This window comes from Anser brachyrhynchus, assembly GCF_964034855.1.
Source record: "Anser brachyrhynchus genome assembly, chromosome: 2".
NCBI classification, from domain to species: Eukaryota; Metazoa; Chordata; class Aves; order Anseriformes; family Anatidae; genus Anser; species Anser brachyrhynchus.
Genome location: NC_137695.1, coordinates 18641540 through 18655765, shown reverse-complemented (window position 1 = coordinate 18655765; position 14226 = coordinate 18641540). Strand labels below are relative to the sequence as shown.

General features: G+C 39.1%; 1 protein-coding gene and 1 long non-coding RNA gene across 4 annotated transcripts in view; one reads left to right on the top strand and one right to left on the bottom strand.

The window, feature by feature from the left end:
- The window catches only part of LOC308191190, a 336186-nt gene that overhangs the window by 134719 nt on the left and 187241 nt on the right, over positions 1-14226 (bottom strand). The window lies entirely within an intron of this gene.
- GPR158 (G protein-coupled receptor 158) overlaps positions 1-14226 on the top strand; it is a 200242-nt gene that overhangs the window by 79075 nt on the left and 106941 nt on the right. For all 3 annotated transcript variants that reach the window (XM_080578566.1, XM_080578565.1, XM_080578564.1), the window contains exons 3-4: positions 5398-5500; positions 12625-12842. In XM_080578566.1, coding sequence (XP_080434692.1) covers positions 5398-5500; positions 12625-12842 — 321 coding nt within the window. The remainder of the gene's footprint in view (positions 1-5397; positions 5501-12624; positions 12843-14226) is intronic.

Sequence of the window (14226 nt, the reverse complement as noted above, 5' to 3'; positions counted from 1 at the left end):
ACCAGTTATTGTCTGTTAACCTCGAGTGGTGATCAGAGCCCAAACAGGGCCATTCCTTAGGGCCAGGGTTCCTCAGGGATGCAGCCGGGTGACTGAGCTGTTCCACACTGCAAAAGGAGTGAATTAGGAGTTGGAGACTCTGCGAGCTTGAACTTTTGCTGAGTGGCTTCCTGTAGAACTGTGTCTGAATTGACATCAACTTTTCTGCTCATGGTTTGTTGGTAGTAGCCAAAGTGTCCTGATAAAAAAAGATAACATGAATAGCTTTTTCCATTTTATGACTGTTTTGACACGTAGCTAAGATTAATACAAAAATCACACATTATAGCTTTAATGATCACATGTAGCTTATAATTATTTATGTGACTGAGCTGAGACTCTTTATTATCACTGCTCGCTCTGGTCCCATAGCTGAACAGAATCAGAATAATGAGAAATCCCATTAAAATGCAGAGTGGAGTTTTTAGCGAAGCTTCAGACCATTGGTTACTCACCTGAGACAAATATTTTCCTGACGCCTAACTTTGTTTTAAGCTGAATCAGATCAGCTGTTGGTGTGCTTTGTCTGACTTGGGATTTAAACAATGCAGTGTCATTATAAGTGCATGGGTGCTGGGAGAAAAATTATGGGAGCCTACCAAGTAACCCTGGTATATCAGTTATGGAGTGTCCAGCCCTGTCGTTCCCTTTTGAAATGAAATGGTGTATCTGAAGAGAAAAACCTTGTGAATAGCATTGTTAGCAGGCTGAATCCTTAGCTGCCTGGAGGCAAGCTGCCAGCTCCCAGGTGTGTGCACAAGGCCCTGGGGTGCACGGATGCTGTGCGCTTCTGAGGAGGCTGCAAACACATTTCAAAATGCAACCCTGCTCTTGGCAGATAAATGAAGTGAGAGAATGTAATGGGTAAAGCCTTTTCAATGACAAAACTGTCATTGACTTCAGCAGATGGATTTTTACTCTTTTATCTTTTTTCATTTATTTTCCTGCATGAGCGTGCCTGACACATGGCAAACAGGATGGGAAAGGAGCTCCCGGGGTCTCGCAGGACACCCGCCTGCTTCAGCAGCTCTTATATGCCAGACCCAAATTGACCTTTACATATACAGTATTTTCTAGAATTTCCACACGTGCTGCCACAAACCACAGCGATGAAATGTGTTTATTTGTACTGTTTCTGTTAAATTTTATCCATCATGTCTTTACTCTTACTCCAACCTTTGAACAAGGAGTCGACTTTAGCCAAGGCAGACATCCCCATCACCCTGGGCATGCAGAAACACAGACTTTGAAAGCTGCTTGTGTGCTTTGAAAAACTTGAAGTACCCGAGTCAAGGCTGGCTGTATTTTCAGTCTTCTTTTAATTTTTAATTTTTATTTTTTGTAATTCTAAAATGACTGGTTTTACCCTTCGGGTTGAGAATGTCACAGACTACATTTATTTGGTGGTTCATATAAGTTTTTAAATTAGATATAGCACGTGATGCCACACACTTCCTTTTAAGCTATTAGTTTGTTTTTTATCTTGCTGTCATCTCCACTTCTATTTTCTTGTATGGATGTGATGTCTGCTTTGTGAATCTGCTGAATACTTTGTCACTTGATTTCTGTCCAGTCAGATCTGGTGAATGGCTTTGCCTCTTTTATGCCAGAAGATTTGGCTTAGACTTCCAAAGCAATTGCACAGTTTATTCTAAGAATCAATTTTCTTTCCAAACAAATATATTCTTTATCATGTTAGATTTCTCCAACTTTGTCATTTACAACAATCAGCAGAAAAATTAAGCCAATACAACCTCTTTCTGCTGGTTTAGATGGTGTGTCTGTGTTGATTCAGGACCAATTTATATTTACTTATAAATAATTTCAGGGTAAATAATCATATCTTCCTCTTTGAGCTGACTATAATTTAAAAGCATAGTATGTTAAACTTAGGAATCATTTTCTTATACAAATATTGTAAAGGTGAAAGTAAAAACTTGCAAACCCGGGAACAGACAGCTGGAATAAACGCATGCTGGAATAAATAGACAACTATAACCCTCTTTTTAGCAAAGGTTATGAAGCTGATGTAAATTGTAACCAAGCAATCTATAAGAACTGGATAATGGCTGGAAGTTAAAGCAGTGTGAGTGCCAATTACGGGAGGATGTCCTGAAAGGAGTATCAGGGGAAGGCTCACTGTAGCTATCCTGCATCTTTTGCTGTTTGCCTAGGCACTTGCTGTTGCATCCATAAGAGACGGAATTAAATTAGGCACAATTTTTAAAAGTTGATGACCACTGACGAGCAAACAGTACTCAGAAATATGGTGGTTTTATTCCCACAGCTTTGCTTTCTCGTTCATGATAAAATCTGAAACCAGGTCAGCTTTATGCTTCCCTTTTTTGCTTATGTGGAGGTAGGTTTTTTTCAGGCATGCATTTTTCCACTGCTAAGTTCTATATGGATGAAATCTTGTGTGACCTAGCAGCAGATTAATATCTTACTGGCATCGTCTACAAAGTCTGTTGCGAGCTGTTCAGTCCCCATGCTCCCGGTGCCCAGCACCCAGGAGTGACACAGGAGCTGTCTGAAACACGGTCTGATTCCCAGTTACATTAAATAATCTTACTGTTCTGTCAAGGTGGAGCTTGCTGTGCTGGGCTGTATGCCCTGCAGAACCTTAGGAAGACCATGATCTCCGTAACATTTGCCCCTGCTGGTTGATACAGGACTAACTTGTAAAATATTTTCAAGAAGAGAGGAATTTCTTAAATCTAGGAATAGTATTTCCCGTCTTTTTGGCCACATGATATTTTGCGTTCTTCGTGCTTCACTGCTGCAATTTCTTAAAAAAAAAAAAAAAAGAAAAAAAAAAGGAAAGAAAGAAAGAAAGAAAAAGACTGTAAATAGTTCTGTTTCCATGAAACGTTGGTAATCTCTGAGCACGCTGCAATTTCACAGTTTGAAACTGTATCTGCTTTCTGGAGGGATCCAGGCTTGCTTTCCCTCCCCTCCTTTCACCAGACTGATCCTTTTTATAACTTTGCATGGGATTTTATGGACTGCAAGAAAGAATTTGAGTGATGGTTCTTATGTCATACATTACAGTTGCCAAAGACAAGAAACACGGGTAATATCTTACACCAAAGGAAGACAGCAGTGTTTGAAACACTCTTTGTTTTCAGGTTCTAGACTGGTCAGGAACAATAAAACAGAAAGATTATTAACTTCTGTTGATATGATTACTGGATGTGTGTGATCAGTAAAGCATTTATTCTAATGCAGAGCTGATTCGTGAGGCTGTGACACATTTTCATATGAAGAATTTCTGCAGTGAGAATAGATTATAGATGTGGTCCTATGGGTGCTGTGGTATTTGAAGGATTCAGTTGAAGCTAGCTCTTTTCTTCCTTGGCTTCCAAAAGCAAATGTGTTATCTTTAGCAGCACGTGCATTCGTCTTACAAAGAAAAAAGCCAGAAAACCACAACAGAATTTTCTCTTGAAATACGTTTCTGAAGCATGATGACTGAAAGGTGCTGGAGATGACAGAATTTGCACATTGTTTTCCTTCTTTAGCTGCTTTTTTGTGCTTGGCTAAAGAGGTTTTGTTGTCATTGGACTTACACATTCATCTCACTTTGATGTCTCCTGTCCTCCACCTTGTCAACGGTCACATTTCTGTGGAAGATGAAGCGAGAAGAAAAATTATTTGCGCCTTCTCTTTTCTTTTTTCTTTTCTTTTTTCTCTTTCCTCTCATGTTTACGTAAAGGCTGAATGAATTTTCAGTGTTCTTGCATGCTGGTTTCCTGCTTATTGTTGCTTTCCAGTAGCACCCACCGGCCTGCACTGAGGTGCTGAGCTCAGCACTGCATACACACACATGAAAAAAAACTGCTCTGCACTACCTGAGGGCACGAAAAGCAAAGTGGCTTTCCCAGTATCAGGAGGGGTTATGTCACAAAACTGAAATTTGAGATGAATGCTTGAGTTTTTATTAAGTGTCAGCACGGACTGTCCTCTCGTGGTTTGCATTTGATTTTTAAAACTTGTGTCTTATTTACTTAGCTCTGTCCCCTGCATCTTCCTCCCAGCCACAGGCAGGCAGAGATTTACACATATTCTGCAGTCACGGTCAGCTGCAAACAAGTGAAACTTAAGGAACTAAGAGGGCAGAGGATATTTTAGTTAAATCATTCAGTTGCTCACTGAGGAAATATGATTGTCTAGTTCCTATTCACAAAGGCATATTGATATGGTATATCAACTATATTGGTATAGTATCTATATACTAGTACCTATGCTGACAGGAAGGGCATCTAGGATGGCAGTCTATTTTGATGTGGTAAAGTGCAATAAGCATTATTGGGAAAAATCATTTACCAGTGTTTCTGCCTTCACGTTGCCAAAGTACTTATTTCTTCTGTGCTAATCACAGCCTATTTCTTGTGTAGAAGTGCTCCTACAATAGATGTTCTGTCACCATCAGAAATTTGCTGTGGTGATCCTTGTGTTGGAATTCAGTGAAAATGAAGCTGAATTAAAGCAAAACTTGTTTCACATGTTACTTCCTTATAAAGGATGAAGAGAGCTTGGGAGGAAGTACAAGGGCTCCTGCTCAATGTCTGTTTGCTCTCATTGACCTTGGTCAGATTTAGGACCACAGCCATTTTGTTTAACCAGTCGTTGGCTTTGTTTTAACTCGGTAAATCTCCACTAACGTATGGTTTCCAGGCTGGTGGGTGTACCCAGTACCAGCCCATAGGTACCGGGCTTTGTAGGCGGGCTGCAGGTGTCCGTGCTCTTCCTCACACAGCATGAGCCTTCGCCGTCTGAAATCCCCTCTGCTCTGCTGGTGAAAAGAGATGGAAAATGCCTAGGAAAAATACAGCCATGTGGTGTCCCACCTAGGTTTGAAGGTGGCCAGGACAGACATGGCTGTCGGAGCTGTGCTGAGCTCTGCAGGCACTGCCTGGCCTGGGCTTGTCCCCTGTCTTCTAGGGGTTGTCCCAGCACGTGGTGGAAGTGGGATCTGGGGCCTGGGTGCAGGTTCAGGGCCGTGCTCAAGATGCAGTGTGGATGGAGCCTGGCAACTGGGGACACCTCACAGGGACAAAACTCAAATTTGCCACTTGGTCGGTTTGTCATGGGACAGGTTTGTTTGTAACTGTGCTGTTCACTAGGGACGAAACAAAAACAAACAAACAACAACAACAAAAAAAACAAGTTGGAGTGAAATATGGCTGTGGGAAGAGTCCCTGAGAAAATAAATATTGTCAGACTGGAAGGGGTGTCTGCTCATTCTTAGAAGTCTGCTCACAGGATCTTGTAATGTTTTGCTTATGTTTCAATGTATATCTCAGTATACGGTTGTATGATCATCTGCATTACTTTTCTTTTTTTCCTTTCTCACAGTGCATGCCAATTAAAGGCCTTGGATTTGTGCTTGGAGCCTACAAATGTATTTGCAAGACTGGATTCTATCATCCCAACATCTTTTCAGTGAACAGCTTTCAAAGTAAGTGCCTTTGCTTGAGTCTTAGGAAAAAAAAAAAGAGAGAGAAAGAAACCAGAGATCATTAGTAATGCAGAGCTCCTTTTTATCCTAGTCAGGGTTATACAGTGAAATCCCAGTGGTTTGCAACTCTCGGATTATGTAATGATTTAAGGAGTTCTGTCCCTTTGGTTTGCCATTTGTGATACACTTGAGAATCCTGTAAAACATACCCACTTTACGAACATTTGATTTGTAAATAAATTTAAAAATATGAAAAGAAGTCTTGCTATAGGGAAATAAAGACTTCTGGCATCTCTGTGTTCAAGCACAAGTATTGAGGAATTTAATCTAATAATTGTCTCTGTTGTTAGGTCAAACTGGAATGCCTTAGCCTCTGGCTTTGTGTGTGCTTTAATTGTTTTAATTTTACTTCATTTTCAAAGGAGAATCCAAATCTCATTCTTACAAACAGGCTGTTAGAGATGGGTGAGTTCTGAGCCTGGTTGGCAGTATGATATGGATGACATATAGCCTACACTTCCCAAGAAAGCACGTTGTGTGGTACTTAAAGTGAGTTAAAGGAAGTAGGGAAACAGAACTCCACTGATATACAGCAGGAAAAATACAAAAAGAATACACAAAAAAATACAAAAAAATATACAAAAATACAGAAAAAAATACACAGCAGGAAAAACAAGCATCTCCAAAGGTGGTGTCTGTTACTTTTATCATATGACCAAGGTGTGATCTCTGTGCAGACTTTGCTAGTGAATCCCATCCCCAGCTTCTTGGCCCCATGTTACAGTGTACCTGATAACTGGGTTAACACTACTGGTTTATTGTTAACTCAAGAGCTGTAAATAAAGCTTCTAAGTTCCTTCCCAAATTAGTTACTCACAAGCTCTGCTTCCTTATGTTAAAAGTGACAGGGTTTATAGGCAAAAGGTGGGTAGCTCTTTTAATAGATATTCCTGTTTGTTTGATAATGGATATTCCCTGTTTATTTGCAGCCCCAAGTTCCAGAGGTTTCTTCTTTCATGACTTGTGTCATGGGATGGCCCATTTTTATTGATTAGGTCTGGTTCTGATATAGATCGGCCAAAGTATCTCACTCCTAACTCGGCCTATATTATATCTCCTGTAAATATATGTAGCATAAATAGCACAGTGTTTGTTTAAAAAATTACTTGGTGAGTGTTTGTTTCCCTTCCCTTTTCATATTGTGGAGTGTTGTAGAAGGCAGCCTTGTGATAGTGCTTTTTCTCTGGGCTCTCTATGAATCTTTTAATAGAAAAAGGATGATGCTTGGTTGCTCCTGCAGTGCAGTGAGTTATGATGGAGTTGGGATTTAACTCTTTGAATGAGCATATGGAAAAAGACAACAACAAAAAAAACATTCATAGTTTTTTATCATACCAAATGACATAGACCACACAAAAATAATGTGGCTAGAGACATTAACAACAGTGATCATTACGGATGAGATGCATCTTTATCTTATATTAGCTGTCTAAAGTGCAGATGTGTGGCATATATTAGTCACCTAGGTTTACACTGTAGTCAGTAGGGAGAGCATGGCTCCCCTGGAGGGTAATCCTGCTGCTTTGGAAACTTGTCTTTAGATGAGAGAAGTAACTCTTTAGGCAAACAGTCTTTTTTTTTTTTTTTCCCCTCCATGTACGACAGAAGGAGGAGCCTACATGACTAACTTAGATTGGATATTTTGCTTCTAAATAGCTAACATACAGTGAAATTTTCTCATGAAACTGTTTGTATATACTGATATTTAAGGGGGTGGAATTAAATGATCTGTGGCCTCTCCGATCTGGCCATGTGTTACTGTGAGCTAACGTAAGCATGAGGTTAGAAAAAGTCATTAATAAAGAACTGCTTTTAATTCATCTAGATGCAGCTCAATTTGCCAGGCTCTAGAGACGACTTCAAAATGTGAAAAGTGAGACCGCTAGTGGGAGACTGGAAGTGACTGTGAATTAATGGAAGAAAAAACACTGGTTCAAGGGAACTTAACCCTGTCACCCAACTGCATTCTGTAAAAACAAAAACAGAAAAGACAACAAGGTTAGAATGGCTGTAGTATGTATTTGGAGGTTCAATACGGTACTAATACAGGGATTCTAGACACGATTCCTGCAAGTTTTGACAGAAACTGTCTGACCTGAAGATCTCTTTGTGGAGATAGGTTGGTGAAGTGTGATGATAAGAGAGATGAAACTGCATAGAAATGTTAATGGCTTAGAAAGTATTCCTAGAGAAAGAAAATCAAGAGGCAGGAAAGATTTGCAGGTCTCAAGATAAGATCCAAGTAGGTAGATAGATTAAAAATGACCAGTTTCGTACTTCTGTTGATTGATAATTTGAGTTCAGGGTTGTATCTTGAAATGGGGGTAATTCTTAATGATATTTGGATTCTGCACCATAGCAAAATATGTTTAATTGCAGTTGCACATTGAGCCTGAAGTAACAACGTTTTAAGCAGGAACAAGGTTTTGCTTTAGGTCCAGATGAATGTTCAGGTTGAGACTGAAAGATAGCTGTATAAAGTGGCTTTGCAGGGATGTTTGAGTCTCTACACAGTTTGCTCAGTGGGCAGGCTTAAAAGATTGCTTATCTACCTCCTCTGCAAAGTCAGCTGGAGACCTAATGCTGAGATGCAATGTTGCATAAACAATGTCCTCAGTAGGAAAGATTCTGTTTTTCTGACTTAGAGCAGTACAGTTGGGCTGCTCGCAGGGGGGTTGTGCAGCTTGTGTTGCAGGTTCTAAAAGTCTGCATGGGACAGGGAAATTTGGGCCATTCTCATACCGATGGGGAAGCCAAGTAGGAGAGCTGTCCCAAGGCTGGGTTTGTTCTTCAGAACCGACAGTGCCAAAATACGTAAAATGATTCTCTTTTTTATTGAATTGTGTAATGTGGACTCTCGGTACTAATGGAGTACAGAGTTAATGCCATATTTCCAGTGTCTCTTTTGATCAGCTTTCAAGGTCAAACTTTTCAGAAATAATGAATATAAAAATTATGTCCATACAAAATTGTCAAGCCGTAGTCGCATAGGATTTGTGACTCAAGTAATCTCATCAGAAACTGATTTTAGAAAAAGACCTATTTCAGGTATGCAAGTTGCTTTAACCTGAAAGTACTTGAATACCTGGTTATGCACTTTCTCCTAATAGCTCGCTTTTAGGAAACACTATGAACTTATGTTCTTTGCCTCACAAGTTAATCAGATACGCATCAGAAGATCCTTAGTAGAACAGCTGTCGTTTGTTCAACCTAAAATTGCATTCTTTAGCAATACATTGACAATGAATTGCAGAGATTCCCGTCAGCTCTTGCTGTTTGGTTGTGGAACCTGCCCAGTGCAGAAAGGTACTGGTACACCTCTTGTGTCTGGATATGAGACTGGAATGTCTCTGACAGTGCAATGACCTCAAGTCCCAGGAGGGATTTCCAGTTCAACTAGAATTTCCATTCTTTATGCCTGCCCCTTGGCTCTGGTTCTTCAGCAGCACTCACTTGTGCACATCTCTGTGTGCATGAAATCTCTTGCTGACTTCAGAGATACATTTCCAGGGTGAGGATTATGACCATGGCTGACTGCAGCTTTGAGATGCTAGCAAATCCAGTTCCGTTCACACATGCTGCATAAGTTACTGCAGCATCACTCTAATGTTCGTAGTCCACATTATTACAAAACAGGAGCAGAATCTGTCTTGTGTTCTGCTCACTGCTCAGCATGCCCTGTGCTCTCTGTGCTTATCGGACAGAAAAGGAAGACTGGGATAGAAGAGAGAAGAACTAGGAAAAATACAGTAGAGGGGACATAGCCAAAGCATTTAAGTTTTTTAGTTTTCGTTTTCCAGTACTCAGGCATTATTTTTATTACATTTCATATTAGTTTGTGCCCCTATTCCAATTTTCCACAAATTCTTTGTTCTTTTCTCCTTCCATTTTACCCTTTTCTTTTTTTCTTACTGCATTTTTTTTTCTTTTCTTGAGGACGGTACTTTTATTTATCTTCCTCCTCAGGTCTAACAGTGGCACACAGTCTTGCAGTGTTCAATACAGTCTCACTTATGTCAGTGCTAAAACTGCTGCTGCCTTACATGGAGCACAACTGGCTTTTTGTCTGTGTACCTTACCAGTGTTCAAAATATTCGGCCATCTTTTAGGGAGGAAAAAGTGCTTTTCTTCACTGGATGAGGCATGTGGAATCTGAAAGAGCAGCTGAAACAGGAGTAGGCACGACACAGTGCAGTCTTGGCCTGGCAGTGCTGTATGAGGCAGTCACATCACGCTTAGCTTGGGCTGTCTATGGCTTGAGGTGATGTTATATTGACTTGGGTGAAGGGATTGTGCCAGACATAAAAGGCAGAGTGGTTCAACTATGCAATGCCTGGCAGTGCCCTGGGACAGAGAGACAGGGCAGGGGTGTGGGTGGACTTGGACTCCCTCTCCAAACAAGCTCACAGTCAGTGGCAAATACAATGGTCGGTCATTTGCCAAGAGCTTCTTTTAGAGGGTCTGAAAAATGTTCTTTCTTTTTGGTAAGGAAAAATAAAAAGGTGGAGATTGTAAATAATTTCTTATCACATTGTATAAAATCTCGAGTAGATCCAATTATTTGGATCTTTCTTATATAAGCTATAATGAAGAATCATTGCAGAGTCAAAAGATGTTCACCAGATAATCAGTCATAGTTGGCAGCGCAGGAGATGCATATTGATGATCTTCCTTTATACACTGCAGAAATCACTACACCAGAAATATCTAAGCAAAGGTTTGCTGTTGCATTGTGAAGTCATATCCTTGGGATATTTACTATAACATGCAACTGTTTATCAGCAATTATCCCCATAGTATGTTGTGAGCATACACATGAATAAACCTCTGTGCATGACTGATAAGAAAATACTTGGTAAAATAGATTTGAATGTATTTGCAGCAGCTTTCAGAGTTGAACATTTAAGAAATAAAGAATATCAAGTTTAGGACCATGCAACATTTTCAAGACACATGTGACTTAAGTAATCTCCTAACTTAGTTTTTAACTTACATTTTTTCAGTGTTTAAATTTTTACACTGATAATATTTTATTTTAGATAGTTACCACAATAACACTTTATCGAAGAGTGGTGCATATGTGACTTAGAAATGTGAGGTTTTAAGAGATTAAATAATCTTCTAGGAAATGGACTAATTGAAGGGTGACTCCTTATGGAAATGATAGAGGAACAGGTGATGGTGGAAAAGTAGGTTTATATGAGTACAAATGGAAATGAAGTTGAAAACTTGGGCAGGAGATAGTGCATTCTTGATTTCGCTACTGAGAAGGGATGTAGAAGACAGTCACTTCTGTCTCTGACAGAGGTCAGTGTGGCTCTGTTGATGTATATGTTAACCGAGAAAATAAAGATATAATGTTAGACACAGAGAAGATGGGTTCTGGCAAAGCTTTTGAAGTGATAATGGGCAGAGGTCCATGGGTATTCAGTCTGACAAAAAGTTTTAGTCGAAGGATGTCTTCAAGATCAGTGTTTCTTAGAGGTTCTCCACTTTCATGGGATGCCCAAGCATGGTTATTTTCCAACATTTCCATTCTTACCTCCCATAATCTGGGTCAAAAAGACACTAGATCTATTCTTACCGTCTCTTGGTGTATAAGGAAATCTATCATGAGTCAGCACTACTCTCCTATATTCGGGTTTCCAACATCTTTGTTTAGAATAAAGCTCCAAAGAGAAATCCATGATTTTCATGGAAAATACCAGCCTGTTCTCACCATGGGATGTGAGAGAGAAGCACCTCTCACTGAAGGTGAGGAGTAAAGGGCTGCTGGAACAACACACCAAATGTTTATTTACTCGTATGTATGAAAGGTTTGTCCCTTTCCTAGGTTTTGCCCGTCAACAGACATGTTCCTGCACATTCACGCATACATTTGAGAAAGGAAGAAGTAATTATCCTTGCAGATAACCTTCTGTTTCAAATATTTTAACCTAAAAGTCTGAAGAATTTCATACACCAACATGCATATGTGCAACATTACTGAATTACGCTGTCTCTTGAATTAAGACTAGATAATGCAAGATTTACAACCTTCCCTGCTGGAGAAGGAAAATTTTGATAAAAGATACTGGAGCAATTCTCTAGCCTTGTGAAAAGTGAGAAAAGTTTTTGTGCTTTTTAACACACCATTGATACGGTTTCAGCCACATTCTCTGAAACTCCCCAACTTGTATTGCTGCAGTTAAGGACTTTAAGCAAATTCAGCTTGCTTTCTTATTTACTTAACTTTATTCTGTTTTCGCCCTTTTTCTTTCAACCGTTTCTTCTATTAGTTGACTGTAGGGTAAGTAGTCTTGTGGGGGGTTACGCTCAAGTGTTCATGGATCAGGAAAAGCAGAAATGCTCCTGTATGCTCTCTTGGTGGGTTCACTTTGATGGGACAAATCTCAGCTCAGGAACAGTTGATTTTCATAGACAAGATATTAACTTGCCAATGGGATTTCGAGGTTTTCTAGTGTGTTTCTGTGAACTGTGAAAAATTATACTTAGTGTAACTGCACTGGTTTGGATTTGGGCACAGAATAGTGCAATTGTGCAACTGTTTGCTGAACAAATGTTAATTAATAAGGTGGTTTTTTATTTATTTATTTTTTAAGCTAATTATTTCACTAGATAGCATCTTTATGAAATTGAGGAGCAATATCAAATAAGACCAGAGCTTTTACAGTGAACATTAATTAGTTAATGGATCTACTCTTCATGTGTCTGTGTAAAATTGTTTCCTTATTCCCAAATCTTTGATGTAATTTTTCCCCATTCAGAAGTCTCCTTAAAAGAATTTCCTGTGCAGATTTATCCCTCCTTAAATACAACGGGAATGTATTTAGCATTTAATAAGCTCACTTTCCCTCATGTCTAAATTGGTCTGCATTTTCTGAATGTGATAAAAGAGAGTGAAATGACAAAAGCAGCGCTGGCAAACTATTTCATCCTTCAGTGAAAGAGTAGAATGGGGAAGGAAAGGGAATCAGCAGAGAACTGTTTTGTTCCTGTATGGATGAGCTGCGCATACTGTACAATTAAAGTTGTCCCCCCTTTGCCCCACTTGATACTTTCAGGAAAGGATACAGATAATCGCTTTTCTGGAGGTGACTTGTCGGAGGAAGTCTACACCTGCCTACCCTGCAGGGAAGGATGTTCTTACTGTACAGATGATACTCCCTGCTATGCACAGGAGGACAAGTATTTACGGCTTGCTATCATCTCATTCCAAACGCTCTGTATGCTGCTGGACTTCATAAGCATGCTGGTAGTCTACCATTTCCGCAAGGCAAAGGTAAGCAGCCTTGTTTTGCTTTAATCTTCCTTCTCACTGAGTAGTACAGACTCATTTATGTTAGGTGTGTAGCTTCTCATCTGGAGGACACTCAGCTTCTCAAGTAAGGAGCACAACTCTTTCTCAGAAGATTGGATTTCCATACGGGAATGCTTTGCTGTAGGCATGGAGGTACCTAAATTGTTTATGTAATTAAAAAAAACAAAAACTGAGCAAGTTGTCTCCCAGTGAAGTCTGCTTACATTTATAGATGGTCTGTAAAAATCAAGGAAACCTATTGTGTTCAAAGTCATTTTGGAAAATCAGGCCAATAATGGAGGTACCTAAGAAGGTATGTGGGTATTTATACACTCCAGATCTTGAAAGTCTCTGGCTCTTTTACCACTGCTAGGAAGGATGTTTGGTTTCAATATATTTGAGACTCTAGCTGGGTAATAAACTTTCTGCTTTTACCTCATTCAAAATATATTTACATGTAATATCTCATGCAATTTCACTGTTGGCTCAGTAAATGCAGAATGTTCTATGAAACTTCCAATTTACTAAAAAAAAAAAAGAATTTAAGCTGGCATATATTCACTACCTACATTTGGAAGACGTAGGTGTGCACACAATATGCTACATTGTTGAAATTAATAGCTTCATCCATTTTCCATAACTAGATAAGCATTTCCATTTTGGTTTTTGGAACACTTGATCCCACAATCTTCCTAATCCTACACTGTCTGTATTACAAATGTGTGGCTCATTTTGAAAGACTTTAATATCCTGGCAGGAAATCACAGAATGAACAGTAACATTATTTTTTTTTCTTTTCTGTTTCTGACCGAGTCTTTGCATTTAATGAAATTGCATCAAATGATTCAAATTACAGACCTAATTGTATTTATAGAGTTTTTCATTATGAAAAGTATTTTGTACGCATCTATTTAGTTGCCTAATGTTAACTTAGCAGAAGAACTTAATTTCAATTCTGAGAGGTTTTAGTCCTCAGGGTAATGTTGCTTGCTTTTAATGGTTGTGTAAAATAGATCATGATCAAAGAAGTGTTCCTCATGAGTAAAACTTTTCTCTCTAGCTCTGCAAAGTGAATAGAGTAGCTTACTTCATGTCCAGCTCTTGCAAGTTTGCCCTGATTTTTTTCTCAATAAAGTATTGATGGTTTCATAAGAAATTTCTATACTTGTTCATAAATAGTTTGAGGTCAGATATGAATGAAATTACAGAAACGAACTTGCAATTGAACACTTACATATGTTTTGATATCATATTCACTACTGTTAAAATATATATATATATTTATTAAACATACTAGAGAAATCTTGAATTTCACAAAACCTGCTAGTTATGCCAGGTACCTTTTTACTTTTGTGACAACCAGCCA